This window comes from Lithobates pipiens, unplaced genomic scaffold, assembly GCF_037356315.1.
Source record: "Lithobates pipiens isolate NorthernLeopardFrog02 unplaced genomic scaffold, aLitPip1_a1.2 Scaffold_18, whole genome shotgun sequence".
NCBI lineage: Eukaryota > Metazoa > Chordata > Amphibia > Anura > Ranidae > Lithobates > Lithobates pipiens.
Window position 1 is genome coordinate 176,123,341 of NW_027507758.1, and position 19,054 is coordinate 176,142,394.

Genomic DNA, 19,054 nt, shown 5'->3' on the forward strand with positions numbered 1-19,054 from the left:
ACAGTGGATGGGATGTCAGATCTTGATTAATGGATGATCCGCCTCCCATAACAGCATGAGGACACAGGCTGTAGTGGAAATCTCCTCCTACCTGACCACTCAGCACTTGGGCAAACTCTGCAGTTTATCACGTGACCGTGGTATACAGATCAGCCAAAAAAGGTATATAATGGCAGTATTTTAAGGAAAAAAATACAATTTATAAGCTGTGGGCACTGGGTTTACTAACACTTTAAGGGCATAACCATGCTGCAATGTAATACATTTTTGTTTTTTCCCCCGCCTCTATTTTTATGAGATCACGAGAAGAGGCACATCACAAAAATTTGTATGTGGTCAAGTAGTTCAAACCTTACAGCTATGCTAAAACAGGATATACTGCATTTTTGCTGATAAACAGGTCCACTGTAAAAACAAATACACAGAAAAAACATACATACAATTAAAGCATTTTTCAGTGATTTTTTTAGCACATCTAATCAATGGAAAATCTGCACTGTTAAATATATTTCTCCACTACTTTGCATGACACAAAAAGAATATACTAAGAGCATGTACAAGTTTGTACATGAAAATGCATGCAATAATGTGTGAACGCATCCTTAATGTGAAAGCAAATCATTCAATGCAAAACACATACAGTAAAGGCTTATTATCTTCAGGGTCATTTTCCTCTACTTCTAGTAACCATCCGTAACCTCTTTGGCGAAGAAATGTGGTGGCTGTTGACTCTTTGGTGAAGTCTCCACCAAGGTTTAACTTAACATCAGGTGCTGCTATTGACCCGGTAAGATCCGTTTGATCTAAATAAAAAAAAAAAAAAAAAAAAAAAAGAAGTATACATAAGATAAATTCTTTAAACCAATAAACGGGTCTAACGTGAAAACAGACTCAACACAGCAAGAAATCAAATTCTGATAAATCTACAACTGCTTCTAAAAGATAAAAAACACCAGAACAGATGCATTAATGTACAAGCCGACATGCATTTACACATAGGCTGTTTTTTTTTTTTTTTTTTAAGGATAAATTTGGTTTTCTCAAATTGCAAAATTCATGGAAAAAAAAAAACCCACACACCACACACCTCTATGCTAGACCATTGTTCAATGCAGCATATTTGGGTAAAGCCTGATTAGAGTAGCCAATGAGTTTTATTAACCACTGGGCACTTAAACACCCTTAATAACCAGACCAATTTTCAGCTTTCGGTGCTTTCACATTTTGAATGACAATTACTCAGTCATGCAACACTGGACCTATATGAAATTTTTGTCCTTTTTTCACACTAATTGAGCTTTCTTTTGGTGGTATTTAATCACCGCTCGTTTTTTTATTTTTTGTGCTATAAAAGAAAAAATACTGAAAATTCTGTAAAAAAATGAATTTTTCTTTGTTTCTGTTATAAAATTTAGCAGATTAGTAATTTTTTCTTCATAAATTTTTGCCAAAATTTATACTACTACATATCTTTGGTAAAAATAAGTACAAATTGGTGGATATTATTTGGTCTTTTTGAAAGTTATAGAGTCAACAAGCTATGGTGCCAATATCTGAAAATTGATCACACTTGAAGTACTGACGGCCTATTTCAATTCTTGAGACCCTAACATGCCAGAAATGTACAAATACCCCCCAAATGACCCCTTTTTGTAAAGAAGCCATTCCAAGGTATTTAGTAAGAGACACGATGAGTTTTTTGAAGTTGTCATTTTTTCACATAATTCTTTGCAAAATCAAGATTTTTTACTTTTTTTTTTTTTTTTTTTTTTTTTCACAAAATTGTCATATTATCAGTTTATTTCTCACACACAGCATATGCATACCACAAATTACACCCCAAAACACATTCTGCTATTACTCCCGAGTACGGCAATACCACATGTGTGAGACTTTTACACAGTGTGGCCACATACAGAGGCCCAACATGCAGGGAGCGCCATCAGGCATTCTGGAGCACCCAGGCCAATTCTGACATTTCTCTCCTACATGTAAAAATCATAATTTATTTGCTAGAAAATTACATAGAATCCCAAAACATTATATATTTTTTTTTTAAGCGAACACCCTGGAGAATACAATGGTGGTCGTTGCAACTTTTTATCTCGCACGGTATCTGCGCAGCAATTTTTCGAAAAAAAAAAAAAAAAAAAAAAACACACAGTAAAGTTATCCCAATTTTTGCATAATGTGAAAGATGAAGTTACACTGAGTAAATAGATACTTAACATGTCACTCTTCAAAATTGCACATGCCCGTGGAATGGCGCCAATCGTCGCTACTTAAAAATCCCCATAGGCGACGATGAAATTTTTTTTTACTGGTTATATGTTTTGAGTTACAGAGGAGGTCTAAGATAATTTAACATATACACTTACGCCCACATTATTGGCGCATGCGCACTGAAGAAACAGCTCGATCGTGCCGTTTCTAAAGGGCCTGTGCCATGGAAGAGGTTTAAATGCCCCATAAGCAAGTGGTTAAACTCCCCAATAACCATAGAAGAACTGACTGAGGCGTTGGCAGATGCACCCAATCACAAATCCCGGGGTTCAGATGGACTACCTGCCGTGTTATACTCCAGGTATGGGTCAATCCTCCTACCGCCGCTTTTGCAAGCCTTTACGTGAGGCACTAAAAACAGGTCATTCACCTGATTCTATGAAGGAGGTCTTTATTGTGGTCCTCCCAAAGCCAGGCAAGGATAGACAGGTAACAGAGTCATATCGCCCTATATCTTTGCTAAACACAGACGTCAAGCTGCTCGCCAGGGTCCTTGCCAATAGGCTTTTGGGGGGTTTTGGCCGGCTGGTTCACTGTGACCAGTCTGGATTTATCCCGACGTGGTCCACGGCAGATAACATTCGATGCCTATTGCATTAATTCACAGACTCCTGTGGATACTCCCAGAGGTAGGGGAATTCTATCCTTAGATGCTGCAAAGGCTTTTGGCAGCGTTGAGTGGCCCCATCTCTGGGAGATCCTAACTAGCTTTGGCTGGGGCGACACTTAACTGGGTGCGGGTTCTTTATTATGTTCCTTGAGCCAGGATCCGAATCAATAAAACTCCCTTTCTCCACCTTTCGAGTTGTACCAGGGCACTCGTTAGGGATTCCCGTTATCCCCCCTTTTATTTGCATTGGCAGTAGAGCCACTTGCCATGTTAACTCATAACAACCAGGAAATTGTGGGATTCCCTAGCGGCCACCTGGAGGAAAAATCGTCCCTCTATGCAGACGACGCACTACTATACCTGGGGGATGCCGGTGGATCCTTGTAAATTTTGATGGCAACTATTAATAAATTCGGTGAATTCTCAGGGTTCACTATCAATTGGTCTAAATCTGTATTTATGCCCCTTGATTCAAATTGCCATTGTTGGCGCCTTTAAATACCTGGGAGTAGCGGTGTCGCCGGACCCAACTGAATACCTGAAACTTAATCTAACTCCCTTGTTTGACAAGCAATGTACTAAATGGCAGGGATAGTGTAGGCTCCCAATGTCGGTGGTGGGGTGGGTGCCTCTGATCAAGCTGATCTGGGCATTGCAGCACCTATATATTTTCCATAATGCTCCTATGTGTCAAGATGTACTTTTTGGCATCACAGTTGCAACTTACAGGATGGGATCTTAGTTACACACTGATGATCTTATATTACCATTGGTGTCCTGCACTAATGCCATGTTGACTGCTGGCTCTCATCTGGAGATGGGTTTACCGGGTGTCCCTTCATCCTTTGACAGCATTATAGCTCCTGAGGGTCTGCAAGGGCACTATCTATTGTTGGCCCATTGGAGTTGACCACCCTTTGGAATAATCCCAATTATCCGGAACTAATTAAACTGCAGGGTTTCTTCCTCTGGAAACGGCAAGGGATCTAGCTTTTTAACCAACTACTTAATCAACTTTAATGTCACAAATTTACTCAAACAATAGTATCCTCAATGATGAACCCTGCTCTTCTAAAAATGTACAACTCTTTGAAGCACTGATGTGGGAGGTATAGATGGAGATAAGTGGAATACGGCCTTAGAGTCAATCCCAGTGGCGTCGGCATCTCAAACTGATCGCAATTATTCATATTACATACGTTCTACCACACACCTGTTCAACTGTACGATTGGGGAAGAAGAGACTCTCGCTTATACCCAAAGTTTACCATTCATAGAGGAGACTTCATACATATGATCTGGCGCTGTCCAAAGCTTACAAGATATTGGATGGAGGTCACGCAGACCATCTCCACTTTGGCCCAAACCATCTACCCTATTGTAGAGAAGTGTGGCTATGGGGTCCGTTTCAGATATGGCACCTCATCCCCAAATATTTAGAGACAAAAAAGGTAGTTAAAGGGGGAAGGGGATTATTACGGTGCCTAGATTTATCAAAGACAAGGAAATATATTTAAAAAGAACAATTTTAATACATAATAAAACAAATACAAAAGTCACAATGGTATCAAAAAGATTTGTACAATCATAAATAAACAAAAGCACATCCAATGAAGTAGGGCCAAGATGATATAGGCCTGGGTGTGCAGATGGGTCAAAATCCTCCCTACATGTTTTTGCCGTACAAACGGCTTCATCAGTGGAGCGAGACCACCATATGAAGACAAATTCTCCAGAGCCAGTGAAGAAGGGAAAAACCCAGCGCGGAACCAGAGCACGAGCCCCCAAGTGGCAGGACCACCTAGGTGTAACTGCAGGGGGTAGTCCTATTAAAAGCGAATATAAGATACGGAGGCGCCAATAGAAAAGTGAACAACAGTAGAATTAAAGTCCAAAATGCTAAGTCCCGAACTTTAAATTTCACAAACAAGCCTAATCAGGGCCGTTGGAAATGTATATATTCCCTAAAAATGGGACAACGCTGTTGCAGATAAACCAAATGAGGGTAATAAAGAAAGAGCTTCAGTGCTCAACATCCAACCTAGTCATGGACGAACTGACAGAGACGCCTCCGTAGAACCGAGGTTGGATGTTGAGCACTGAAGAGGGAGAGAGAGAGGGGAGGGGGGGGAGAGGAGAGAGGGGAGGGGGGGGGGAAAGAGGAGAGAGGGGAGGGGGGGGGGAGGAAAGAGGAGAGAGGGGAGGGGGGGGGGGGAGAGGAGAGAGGGGAGGGGGGGGGGGAGAGGAGAGAGGGGAGGGGGGGGGGGGGAGAGGAGAGAGGGGAGGGGGGGGGGGAGAGGAGAGAGGGGAGGGGGGGGGGGGAGAGGAGAGACGGGGACTCATGTCCACTTGCCGAAACATCCCCCATCGCCCCCCCCCCCCCCCCAGTTAACCCCTTTACATCCCATCACTGTCACCAAGTGCAGCATTCGGATTTTTTTTTTGATCGCTATACTGGTGTCATTAGTGACAAAAATCTGTGTTAGAGTAATTAGTATTAGGCACAGATAGGTCTAGGGACCCCCCCAATAAAGGTTTAACCCCTTGATCACCTCGTCACCATGCTGGTTAATTTCTATAGCGTCAGGGCACCCGCCATATATTAGCTAAATAAAGGTTTAACCCCCTGATCACCCAGCGGTGATCAGTTAGGATTTAGTGTCAGATAGGGTCTGCGTTGCCCCAGACAGCGCTAACACCCATGCACGCACCATACACCTCCCTTTAGTAGTATAGAATCTGAACAGATCCATATCTGATGAGATCAAATCTATACTAGCCTCCCCAACAGTTTAGGGTTCCCAAAAATGCAGTGTTAGCCGGATCAGCCCAGATACCTGCTAGCACCTGTGTTTGGCCCCTCCACCTAGCCCAGCATCAGTCGATCACTGTCACAAGACTAAACACTGCAGCGTTCACAGTCAGGCCTGATCCCTGCTAACAGTTTTTTTTGCAGAGTTTCAAGCAGTCGCTCACAGTCAGGAGCTTTTTTGCGTTTGAGTCTCACTATTGTACCAGTAAAATTTAGAGACCAAAATGTCAAATCGAAGGTACAGTCGTGAAGAGGCCTACACATTTCTGAGCATGAAACAGTGAATAGGAAGTCACTCATCTGTCAGATTCAGGCTCAGAATACGAACCTGTATACAGCAGCGGCACCCTGACAGATTGCTCTGACGATTGAGTTGTGGTCCCTGCCAATGTTAGGGAAAGGTATCAGACCCCGTTCTTCTGCTGTCGTTGAGGTGCAAGAAACGCAGGACTCTCGTATGGAGCAGAGAGCCAGTACTAGCGTCACTCATCCTTCTGGTGAACTGTGTGAGTTGCGGTCATATTGGTCCACTGACCTAATTCACCATATGCCCGTGTTCTCTGCCTCCATGACATGATACGAGCAGATCTTGTGGTTCATGCACTTCAACAGCAATGAACTCTGTCGTCCTCGGGGGTGACCCTGGATTTGATCGGCTCTACAAAAGTCGGCTCCTCGTAAACCACTTCAACCAACAGTTTGCAGCCTTGTTTAATCCCGATCAAGTTGTCTGCGTTGAGGAGTCCCCGATTAAGATGTCTGGCCGCTTGTCTATCAAACAGTATCTTCCTAGCAAGCGTGCCAGATATGAGGTCAAGATGTATAAGCTCTGTGACAGGGTAACAGGCTATAAATATAGTTTTATAGTTTAAGAGGGAAAATGTAGAGCCAGAGAACTGCCCAGATTACATAGGGAGCGCTGGTAAGATTGTATGGGACTTGGTGTCACCCTTATTCGGAAAGGGGTACCACTTGTCCATGGTCAATTATTATTATATGAGCGTGCCACTTTAGTCACCTTTTTGATTATGGAATTGGCACATGTGGCACCGTGCGATCTAATCACCGGGGCTTCCCCCCCCCCCCCCCAACGGCTTGTAGAATCTAGACTTAGATGGGGGAGAGAGCCTGCTTGAAATGTAATAATTTGTTAGCAGTGAAGTGGAGGGATTCGCGGAATGTTTTCGTTCTGTCCTCGCTTCATGCAGACACGCCAGTCCAAATTCCTACGCGACTGGTGTTGTGGAAAAACCCCTGTGTCCATGAATACAACCTTAATATGAAAGGGGTGGACCTCAACTACCAGTTTTTGACACCATACCCAATTGCCCATAAAGGCCAGACGCTGGTACAAAAAAAAAAAAAAAAAAAAAAAACACATGTCTGTATATTATAAATTGGCTTTGCTGAATGCGTTTGTGCTATACAAAGCTTCAGAATGGACGAGATCCTTCCTTAAATTCCAGGAAAAGATCATCACAGCACTTCTGTTTCCAGACGGTGCTATGGCCCACCTTCCCAACGCAAATGCAGTGAGCTGGCTGCACGAGAGGCATTTTCTTTATGTCCTCCTTGGTACCCCTACTCAAAGAACACTCCAAAGAAGATGCCGTGTCTGCAGAAAACTCGGATGTAGGCATGACACCCACTTTTAGTGTCCCTCCTGTCCTTACGAAATTGGTCTCTGCATCGGTTTCAAACACTACACCACCCGATCCGAAGGATACTGGCTGACACGGTCGCCTCGGACACAGCATTGTCTAGATTGGAGGCAGGCTTCCCTCATATGGACAGGGGTTCCCCGACTGTTATACTGCTGAATACACTGTGGTCTCATGTTAAAAAACTGCTACGAATACGTGGCTTCCTTGCCCTCACCCTCACCCCTATTTGGCAGAACGCTAATTATGGTGAACTTTTTAAGCTCAAGGGATTTGGTAACTGGAGTGGGAGAGGTCTTCAGTATCTCTCGCAACTGTATAGCGGACGGGTACTGAAGTCCTTTATGGAAATACAAGCGGAGTTTGACATCCCTCGTAGGGATTTTTTTAAATATTTACAGTTACGTCATGCATTGCAGACACAGGCACGGAGTGTGCAGCTCTCCCTAACAGACCATCCTGTGGTGAAGGAGATATTTATGCGGATTGACCGTAAAGGCATGATCTCTAGGGGGTATGCTATGCTTCTTGACGCGGTGCAGGACCCGGCACGTCTTCCATGTCGGCAGAGGTGGGAGGCGGACCTGGGGCCCATGGACGCGGAGACCTGGAACCTTTGCTTGTCCTCCGCTCCGTTGGTGTCGGTGTCGGCCTCCCATAGGCTCTCCCACCTATATTTACTACATAGGACCTATAGAACTCCAGTTAAACTGCACAGTTGGGGTGTTAGAGGGTCTCCCCTTTGCCCTAAATGTATGCGGGACCATGGGGATCTTATGCACATGTTCTGGAGGTGCCCGAAACTAAAACGATATTGGGCGGGAATTTTTGACACTATATCCTCAGTGTTCTCTGTTGGTATTCCGCGGTGTCCGTTAGTCTGCCTGCTGGGGGCCCTGGATGAGGAATCATTGACGCCCTCGGCCCATACAGCCATTATCAGGTTACTATATGTAGCTAGAAAATTGATAGCGAAACTATGGATGACCCACAGGGTTCCCACCGGGCAGCAATGGATAGAACAGGTGAACCAGATGCTGATCAGAGAAAAGATAACATACCAACACAGAAACGCACCGCACAAATTTAATGCCATGTGGGGGGGGTGGCTTGAGGTCCCGGGACTAGCTACCCATCAACTTATACAGGACAGACTTTTACAGGGTTAACCGAAGGTCCTAAGACCGGTATATGGAGGTACATAAATGGTCATGCTTCCAGGATGGGTCTAACTCTATGTCTCTCCCTTATCTGGTAATTGTACGGGGTGTGGGGAGACACCAGTGGGACTGTGTGCTGGGCTGTGGGCCGTAGTATATATGTAAGGTACCTATGCGGCTGTTTCCTGATGCGGAGTGGTCTTTGAGAGAACGATACTTTTGTTTCTACTTTTGGTTCCTTTTTTTTTTACCTCCTTTCTTCTTTATTTTTTGGTTATATTGATATTTTCCATGTCTCAACAGTTTTCAAACCGAACCTATTTGTATTTCTATATTTTCTGTATACTTTTGGATGTAAAAACCAATGCTACTGTAAGACTGTACTTTACTCCTATGTTTGGTTTGTACCATGAGTGTTTTACAATAAAAACTTATTTGATTTAAAAAAAAAAAAACACTACACCACACACTAAATGAGTATTAGCGTAGGGTACAGCACTAAACAGTCCTAGGCACGGGTACACAGGATCTCTAAAGATGTGATGGCCATAACATTCTGAGAGACCTTAATCTGCAACGTTCAGTTTACAGTTTTTTTTTTTTTTAAGTTTTTTTTCTCATTTTCACAAAAAAATATATATATTATTATTAATAATAATAAATAAATATAAAATAAAATCCAAAAATAGTTGTGGTTTTATTTTTCTTCTCTCTCGCTCTTGTTATCCGCTCTCCATTGTTCTATCTGTTTTATTTTTACTATGCTTTACTGGATTTGCTTTGCAGGTATGGTATGTTATGCGGTAATGTTTATTTTATCGTTAATCATCATTTACTTAGCAGGTAGGCCATTCAGCTGCAGTATGGCTTAATTTATCTTGACAGCAACAGCGTTTGCTCCTACGATACATAAAGCCGTGACTTCAGTGCTGTCGGAGGCAATTTCATCACCCATGGTTTTCTCAGACTCTCCTGTCCCAACAGGGAACCCGAGAAAGCAGCTGGTGGTTCCGTCAGCTGGCCATAGAGCTGATCAAAGACCAGAAAGGCTCCAATCATCTCCATGGCCTAAGAAAGCTACGAGTATTTCATGACTTAGCTTTCACCGGATATAAACAGTGCCATCGGGAAATTGGGAAAGCATTTTATCACACCGATCTTGGTGTGGTCAGATGCTTTGGAGGGCAGACCTCTATTTTTATTTTTTTAAGAAAAAGGAGGATATATGATGCCGATTTTTTTGGGCCAATATGTTATGCAGATTTTTTTCCCCCTCCCCCCCCCCCCTTCATCTCATAAAATCTAACAGACACCTTTCACACTGGGGCGTTTTTCAGGTGCTTTTGGGCTAAAAATAGCACCTGTAAAGTGCCTGCAAAACGGCTCCCCTGCAGCCGAGTGCTTTCACACTGAGGCAATGCGCTGGCAGGATGTAAAAAAAAAAAAAAAAAAAAAAAAAAAAAAAAAGTCCTGCAAGCAGCATCTTTGGAGGAGGGTACACCTCTCCTCCACCACTCCTGCCCATTGAAATGAATGGGCACCACTGCTGAAGCGCCTGCAATGCGATTTGGCAATGGCGCTACATGGGCGCATTTAACCCCTTCATAGCTGGGTTATAAGTGCCCCACTAACAGCCAAATAGCGCCACTAAAATGACAGTAAAGCACCGCTAAAACTAGCAGCGTTTTACCGTCAACGCCTGCCTGTTCCAGTGTGAAAGCGGCCTAAAGTAATAAGTGATACAGAAAATTTCTTACATTTAAACAAACCTCCAATCAGTTCACTTGTATGTATAATTTAGAATAAAAATAAGTTTTTTGTTTAAATCAATGTATTTTTTCCCCCAAAAAAATAAATAAAAATTGTGTTTGAAAGACTGCTGCGCCAATACCGTGTGACAATATATATATATATATATATATATATATATATATATATATATATATATATATATATATATATATATATATATATATATATATATATATATATATATATAAAAATTGGGGGATTCTAATCTAAGTGATCTTCTAGCAGAAAACACAGGATTTTTACTTGTAAGCAACAAGTGTCAGAAAAGATTTAATCTTTAGTCAGACAAGTGCTCCACAGACTTCAGGCAACTTGCATTGACTTCTATTACAGAAGTCTTTTGCAAGGCGCTAATCTGCCTTTTTTTTTTTTTTTATCAGCACAATCGGCCGATGCATTAAACAACACCAAATATCGGCCAATATATCAGTCGACCTCTACCTGTCACTACCTATTGCTATCATAGGGGATAATTACATTCCCTGAGATAACAATAAAAAAAAAAAAAAAAAGAAAAAAGACATGACGTGAAGGACTTTGAGCGGGTATATCTGTAGCTACAGACATCATTCAGATATTGCCGCTTTCTGCTGGCGATTCCCTACACCATAAGAAGGATCATAGCAGCTGTTCCCCCCCCTCCGGTGCTTCTACCGACTCACCGATACAATCGGTGAGTCGGACAGAGGATCCGCCGACTCCAGATTTTGATCATAGAGATTTTGGGTAGACCAGATGGTTGCTGGAGCCTCTATGATCAGAGGCCAGGCGCGATGTTATGATGTCATGCCCGGAAGAAGAAGGAACAAAGGAGGAAGAGTAAAGAAGAGTAAAGAAGAGTAAAGAAGAGTAAAGAAGAGTAAAGAAGAGTAAAGAAGAGTAAAGAAGAGTAAAGAAAGCCCAATTTCCTTTTTTTATATTGTGAAAGATAATGTTACGCCGAGTAAATCGATACCCAACATGTCATGCTTCAAAGCTGCACCTGCTCGTGGAATGTCGACAAACCTTTACCCTTAAAAATCTCCATAGGCGATGTTTAAAAAATAATAATAAATAAATAAAAAATCTACAACCTGCATGTTTTGAGTTACAGAGGAGGTCAAGGGCTAGAATTATTGTTCTTATGATCACGATACCTCACATGTGGTTTAATCAGTTTTTAAATGCGGGAGCTACTCATGTATACGTTCGTTTCTGCACTCAAGCTTGAGTAATCTTTACACTGTTCATTTAAAAATAAATTTAAAAAAAACTGTTGTTACTTTTATTCATAGCACAAGGAACGTAAACACCCCTTGTAATAGGAAAAAAAAAAAAAAAAAAAAAAAAGCATGACAGGACCTCCTTAAATATGAGATCAGGAGTCAAAAAGACCTCAGATCTCATATTTACACTAAAATGCAATAAAAAATACATTTAAAAAAAAAAAAAAAAAAAAAAAAATGTTTGATGTTGCTTCCGCCCTGCAATGATATTGAGACAGGTGGGGCCCTCTTCCCCTCACTCATCTCCATACCAAGCAGGGGACAAGACGTCATTGCCTCCGCCGGCGAGCACCGGAGAGCGGTGGGAGAAGTGGTCCCTCTCCCGCCACCAATATATGATCTTGAGGCGAGTCCGCCGCAGAAACCACTTTAATTTGAAGCAGACCGCACGCTGAAGAAGAGAACAATGGGATTATGGCAGCTACCTGATGTTAGGCTAACTGGTCTGTAATTCCCAGGGATGTATCTTGGCCCTTTTTTAAATATTGGTGCTACATTGGCTTTTCTCCAATCAGCTGATACCATTTCCGTTAGTAGACTGTCAGTAAAAATTAGTCAAGTAATTGCCAGACCATTGTTCCCAAGTTCCAAGGACCTAGGATCCATCTCTAATTCTGTCCTCTGTTAGCCATGAGGGTGCTTCCTGTGATGTGTCATGAGGTTAAACAATGCCGTTTTGGTTACTGAAGCCCCCCCCCTGCCGATTCCTTAGTGAAGACTGAGAAGAATACAACGTCGCCATCTCCCCATCTTTTGTAACCAGATTTACTTCCTCGTTCTTTATGGGGCCAATATTGTCTGTCCTCCATTTTTTACTGTTTATATACTTAATACATTTCTTGGGTTTGTTTTTTTCTGCTCTCCTCCGATATGCGTCTTCCGTGCAGGACTCTGTGCAGGCCAGTCCAGTTCCTCCAGCCCAAACTCACCCATCCATATGGGTATGGACCTTGCTTGTGCACAGTCATGTTGGAACAGAACAGGGCCATCCATAAGCTGTTCCACAAAGTTGGGGGTATCAAAATGACTTGGTATGTTGACGCCTCCTTTCACTAACCAAATAAGAGGCCAGGGCCAACCCCTGAAAAACAACCCAACACCAAAACCCTCCCCTCCACCAAATGATTTGGACCAGTGCACAAAGCAAGGTCCATAAAGACATGGACGAGTGAAAAATGAGGGCTAGCGAGCGTGGGTTGCCTCAGAAAGGGGGGGGGGGGGGGTGTGGGCTGCCAGTAGGCAGGGTTGAATGGGAACCCTTCTCCCAGCAACTGCCCCAGGGGAAGAGAGGGTGAAGGAAGAGGATTGCAGACTGGATCACAGAGCCGGGATTGCCCAGTGTAACAGCTTACATTAGAATTGCTGTCTGCTCACCATCACACACAGCCCCGTCTCCCGACCAGACAGAACGACAGTCCAATACTGGGATGTGTTCTGTCTATCACAGGCACTGGGCTGTGTGCGACGGCGAGCAGGAGATGGAAATTCTAATGTATGCTGGTACAGCAGGCTATACCTGCTCTGTGATCCGGTCAGCAATCCTCTTCCTCCACTCTCTTCCCCCGTGATAATCCGGCCGCCCTCTCTTTTTCTCTGCTCAAGTCACACTGCAATGGTGGGCACAGGCGAGGCTACACTGATAAAGTTGTTAATATTTATAACTTAACTCTGCACAAAAAAAAACAAAAAAAAAAAAAAAAAAAGAGTAATTTCATGAGATATTTATGAGGCCGAGTGCAGCGTAAGACCTGGCTAGTAGCTCAGGACTTGAAATGTTGAGGTGTGTGTGTGTGTGTGTGCGCTAGTGGTTAAAAGATCGCTTCACTATACAAGAGTGCCCATATCTGCAGCGCTGGCTGTACTTTCCAGCATGAACATAATTAGGAATGTTACCTTACACAACAGTGATCTGGGACCTACATTAGCATCATTAGAGGCAACTTGTGTGTATAAAGCACAAGTCAAAAAACCCTCAATCAACATGGACTATTTGTAATCCTTATGCTGCTAACATTAGTAAATAAATAGAACAGAATATCATGTTTATTTACTTGTGTGTTGTTTTTTGTTGTTGTTTTTTGTTTTTTCCCCGTTTCTTCCCACTTTTCAGACCTAGGCAAATGAAGTCATACATCCCAGGAGTCTTTAGGAAGGGGAGGAGGGTTTTCTCAGCTAATCGCACCCTCCTGCCTGCATTCCTGAGCCAAGGGTGATCTTGCCCTTACACAAGATCACCACTGCCAGTGATGCAAGGGGGGTGTTTTTCAAAGTTATTTCTCCATAAGATAAAATATGGCTGGATGGGTAAATTTGCTTTGAATATAAAAAAAAATATTTAAATGGCATTTTTGGTTTGTGATGCTCAGATGCAGCATAGTTTCACTTTAAAGCGGAGCTCCACCCAAAAGGGGAAGCTCCTTTTATTTACCTCTGCCAACTTTGAGGTTTTTGACAGATACCCAATCCCACTTCCGGCTGACTTCGCCACACTCATCCGGAAGTTCGGCCCCACCGCCCCCCTTTTCCTTCCCCCGCCCCCCTTTTCCTTCCCCCGCCACTGGGCCATTCACAAAGCTCTGTGCACTCCACGCATGCGCAGTATGGAACCGGCTCGGGTGAAGATACCATAGGATCCTTGGACAGGTAAGTGTCCTAATATTAAAAGTCAGCAGCTACAGTATTTGTAACTGCTGACATTTTTTTCTGAAGGTGCCTGGAGCTCGGCTATAAGCCACCTGGCAACTACTTCAGTGTTTGTTTAAATTCTTGTAAACAGTCAGAGCTAAGCCAGTAAAATAACAGAACAAGCTACAGTAAGATTGCCCTGAGGGTACCTGGATCACATGACAACAACAATCCACCACCCTTTAATGTCTATAGGAAGTTTTATAAAGGAAAGCTGTGTTGAGAAAATATGAAAATTGCCATTGCCAACTTCTCCTTCTAGATATGCTAGCCTTCTGCAATCACTACTGCAATACTCTATATACTGACCCAGAAAGCATATCCAGGTTAAGAATTCGGATTTCAATATGACATTTGTAGCATGCTTGTCTCAGGTCAATGACCCAAAGAATTCACACCAAACTAGAACTTTGAGATAGAAATCAGCAATAACCACCTCCATAAATTCTTTCAGTACAATATTCTATTAATAAACTAAAAATTATTTTTTATGCTGCCCAGAGATATTACCGATACCCAAAGACAGCTAGACATGAAAAGCAGAGATCTGCCTGTGGGTGCCTGCAGATGCATCAGTCAATAGAAAAAAACAGCTGGGAAGCAGTGTTGCCAACCTCCCGCTGCATTTTTTTTACTGACAAAACATGGAAAACGTACTGGCAGAACTCATTTTTTACTGGCAAACTGAGAAATTACAAAACGCCTATTGAAAACTAACACAGGGAATATTTAAACAGTATAAACATGATATGGATACACTGACAACACCTATAACAAAGTAATTTGCTTCATTTACACTTAAAGAGGAACTGCACCTTTTAAAAAAAAATATTAAAAGCCAGCAGCTAAATATTGCAGCTGCTGACTTTTAATAAATTGACACTTACCTGTCCCAGGGTCCAGCGATATCGGTGGCAGATGACGAGCAATCGTTCGTCTCTCTGCTGCCCCCTCCGCCATCCTCTGTCAGGGAATCGGGAAGTGAAGCATTGCGGCTTCACTGCCCAGTTCCCTACTGCGCATGCGCGTCTCTACTGGTCCCCGCTGTGTCCTAGGAACTGTGTATTTCCCAGAACACAATGGGGGGCGGGGCATCTGCGGCAGTCTTGTCCTGGAAGTGGGTGCAGATACCTGGATTATACCTGGAGGGGGGGGAGGGATCAGATGAGCGTAACTTCCACTTCAGGGTGGAGGTCCGCTTTAAAAAGTCAACACAGCATGAAATGATCATCCCCTGATATTTACTGGCAGTAAAAAAAAAAAAATCACAGTTTTTTTTACAAACCGTCAGTAAATTTACAGGCAGTTGGCAACCCTGCTGGGAAGTTAAAGGGGTTGTATAGGCTCCCTCCCACCCCCACCAAAAACTTACCCGAGTCTTATATTGATCCTGCACTATACCTGAAAGTCGCAGCGCTGCTCTCTCTCTCCTTCACAGGACACAAAGGCAGCAGGGGATGCCATTACTTCCTTCTGCTGTCTATAAAAGCCTGTGAGGAGGGAGCAAGGGCAGAGCTGAGCCCCCTGATGTCTATAGACATACACAACCCAGCTTGGCATTGAGCCCACATAAAAGCTTTGAAACCACACTGGAGATCTGTGCTGGTGACATTCTCTTGCTTCGATTACCTTCGGTTCCAGCCAGTCGTCACTGTAACACCCCTTAACATTTACAGTCATCTTGCAGGTGTGTGTTGGGAAAAGTAGGTTTGATTTCCTACACGGTCCAGTGCGTTCCTGTTGACAGCCCATTCATTTAAATGGGCTGCCAAATGCATGGGAATGAGCAAAAACGTAGTGCAAGCATTACTTTTTCAGATCACACGATGCGTCCCCCTGTATTTTAAGATATGTGTCCATACACACATTTAGAAGAGTATAGAGCAGGGGTGTCAAACTGGCAGTTTGCTGCCAACTGTTGCACAACTACAAGTCCCACCTAGAGCTGCCCCCCCCATTCACATCAAGGTCTATTTTATTTTTTTTGATGGACACCGCGCCGGTCCTGAGGAGCTGCAGGCAAGAGATTTTAGGCGAGGTCGCGGACTAGGCCAAAGCCTCTCCTAAAAAACTCCTGCCCGCAGCGCCTCAGGACCGGCGTGGTGTCAGCGCCGATCCTGGTGGAAAAAAAAAAAAAAAAAAACATCGATTTGACCGCTCCACTCGATTCTAATCGATTTTTTTTTCCCCCAGCCCTACTCCCACCATGGCTCTGCTGGAGGGAGTCATTCTTGTAACTGTCAGCCTTCCAATGCCTCATGGAACTTTTAGCGTCACAACAGGTGAAGGGCTGCCAGTTTGACAGCCTAGGTTCACATTGCTGCATGTTCAGCTGAACTTGCACAATTTCAACCTGGCAATACAGTCAGACTTCAGGGGCAATTTGACAGACATCTGTGCAGGTTCCTGCACAGACGTCTTTATAAGTCGCCAAAAGTAGTATAGGAACTACTTATGGGAATCGGTGAGGCGGCGCACTGATTCGGACGGTGCCATTGCTGGCAATAGCCGCCGATTTGGCACACGATTTGGCATAGCACCGACGTAAACCTAGGCTTAGATGAAGAAGAAGAAAAACCCACTCCCAGCGTGTCCAGGAGCAGCATCATCTTGGCAGAAAAAAAAAAACTCTTGATGCCTGTATGCAAACTAAGCGCGTTTAGCGATTGGGCGTTAATAAATTTCAATGGCCAATTAAACGATTAATGTCTAGCCCTGACGCGTTTTATTTTTTTATTTTTTTCCTGTCAATACACCCCTGCCAGGACGAAAGGCATCAAGAAGAGGTAGCAAAAAATGCCCAGTGTGCATGAGGCCCAACAAATGGCACCGGCAGTGTGGGGTTCAAAAAGGTACGGAAAGTGCCGTTCCTACAGCGCTAGACAGATACAACACAGCGCTAAAAGTTTATAAAAGCAGCAAGCAGAAAAAAATAAAAAAAAATAAAGGGGGATCACACTTTGTGCTCATCCTATTCATTCCCCTAAAGTCGTGCGATTTTATAAACGCACAATTGTGTACTTTTTATGTCACGCAAATAGTTGGCAACTTTGTATGAAATGCCAGCGCCTGATTGGCCACGTTGGAGCACAGCACTGTAAACACCACCTCCAGCCCCTCTCAGCTGTCACATACGATGTAGCAGGCCTCACAGTCTATGACAATGTAAACACTGGCCCGACACTGATGACATGGCCGTACAGGTGACAACACAGGCCTTACCATCCGCCTCGGTGGAGGAGACGAAGGTGAAGTCCCCGGGTGGGTTGTTGCTGTGCAGGCGTACAGCGGGGCCCGGCTGCTGCATCCTACTGCCCCCAGCGCTACGAGCTGCTGATGGTGGTGACGCGGGTGACGTCTCAAACCCGCTTCGGTGATGAGGGCGACCGCGATGATGTCACGGCTCCAGCTCCTCCTAGAGCCAAATCGCTAGAACAACCGGGTAACACAGGCTGAGCGCCCGGTTATCAGTGCTTGGGGGAGATAAACAAGGAGAGGAATGGACGACTCCCCACCCACCGCCACGAAGCTTGTGAGACGGTGGATATCCGGCTAGCTTCCTGGACTATCGTGTTTGTTTTGTTCTGCTTTACTGGGGTTTTAAATAAAGTTTTTTCACTAGAAACAAAAAAAAAAAAACAGGAAAGTAAAGGCTATGTACTGGATCAGTATATTAGAGCTGCACGATTCTGGCAAAAACGAGAATCACGATTTTTTTGCTTAGAATAAAAAGATCACCATTCTCTCAAAGTAAAATCTTTCACAGTATATATATATAAAAAAAAAAATCGGGCTAACTTTACTGGTTAGTTTAGTTATTATTTTTTTTTAATTCAGTTTTTCCAAAAGAATTGCATTTGAAAGGCCACGGCACAAATACAGTGTGACATAAAATATTGCAGCAACCACCATTTTATTCTCTAGGGTCTCTACTAAAAAAAAAATATATATATATATATATATATATATATATATATATATATATATATATATATGATGTTTGGGGGTTCCAAGTAATTTTCTAGCAAAAAAAAAAAAAGATTTTAACTTGAAGGCCTCATTCCCAGGAGGTGGATCCGCTTCCTCTGTCCTCCGCCTGAGCGGGAGATCTTTCCATTGATCTCCGCTAGGGATGAGCCGAACACCCCCCGGTTCGGTTCGCACCAGAACTTGCGAACGACCCCCGCGTTCGGTACGAACGTTAGAACCCCCTTGAAGTCTATGGGACTCGAACGTTCGAATTGGAAAGTGCTAATTTTAACGGCTAATATGCAAGATAGTGTCCTAAAAAGGGTTTGGGGACCTGCCTCCTGCCTCAGGGGACATGGGTCACTGCAAAAAAAAGTTTTAAAAACGGCCGTTTTGGCGGGAGCACTGATTTTAATGACGATTAAAGTGAAAAAAAAAAAGTGAAATATTCCTTTAAATATGGTGCCTGGGGGGTGTCTGTAGTATGCCTGTGAAGTGCCACGTGTTTCCCGTGTTTAGAACAGTCCCTGCACAAAATGACATTAAACGGAAATAACACCATTTAAAACTGCTTGCGGTTTTAATGTTATATCTGGTTCCTGCAATATGGTTGAAAATCATTGAGAAACATGGCATGGGTAGCCCTCCCTGCCCATTACCAGCCTATTTGGGTCTTGTACGCATATTAAGGGGAACCCCGTACCCATATTAAAAAAAGGAAATGCGTGTGGCCCCCAGGCCCTATATACTCAGAACAGCAGTATACAGGCGGTGCAAACAAGACAGGGACTGTGTAG

General features: G+C 43.5%; 1 protein-coding gene across 1 annotated transcript in view; it reads right to left on the bottom strand.

Annotated features, from left to right (window-relative positions):
- Positions 1 to 17,860, bottom strand: part of YIPF4 (Yip1 domain family member 4) — a 44,395-nt gene extending 26,535 nt beyond the window's left edge. Inside the window, exons 1-2 of the mRNA XM_077486417.1 lie at positions 17,511 to 17,860; positions 641 to 803 (exon numbers count right to left, since the gene is read on the bottom strand). Of these exons, the coding sequence (XP_077342543.1) occupies positions 641 to 803; positions 17,511 to 17,595 (248 nt within the window). The 5' untranslated portion in view covers positions 17,596 to 17,860. The remainder of the gene's footprint in view (positions 1 to 640; positions 804 to 17,510) is intronic.
- Positions 17,861 to 19,054: the final 1,194 nt, after the last annotated feature.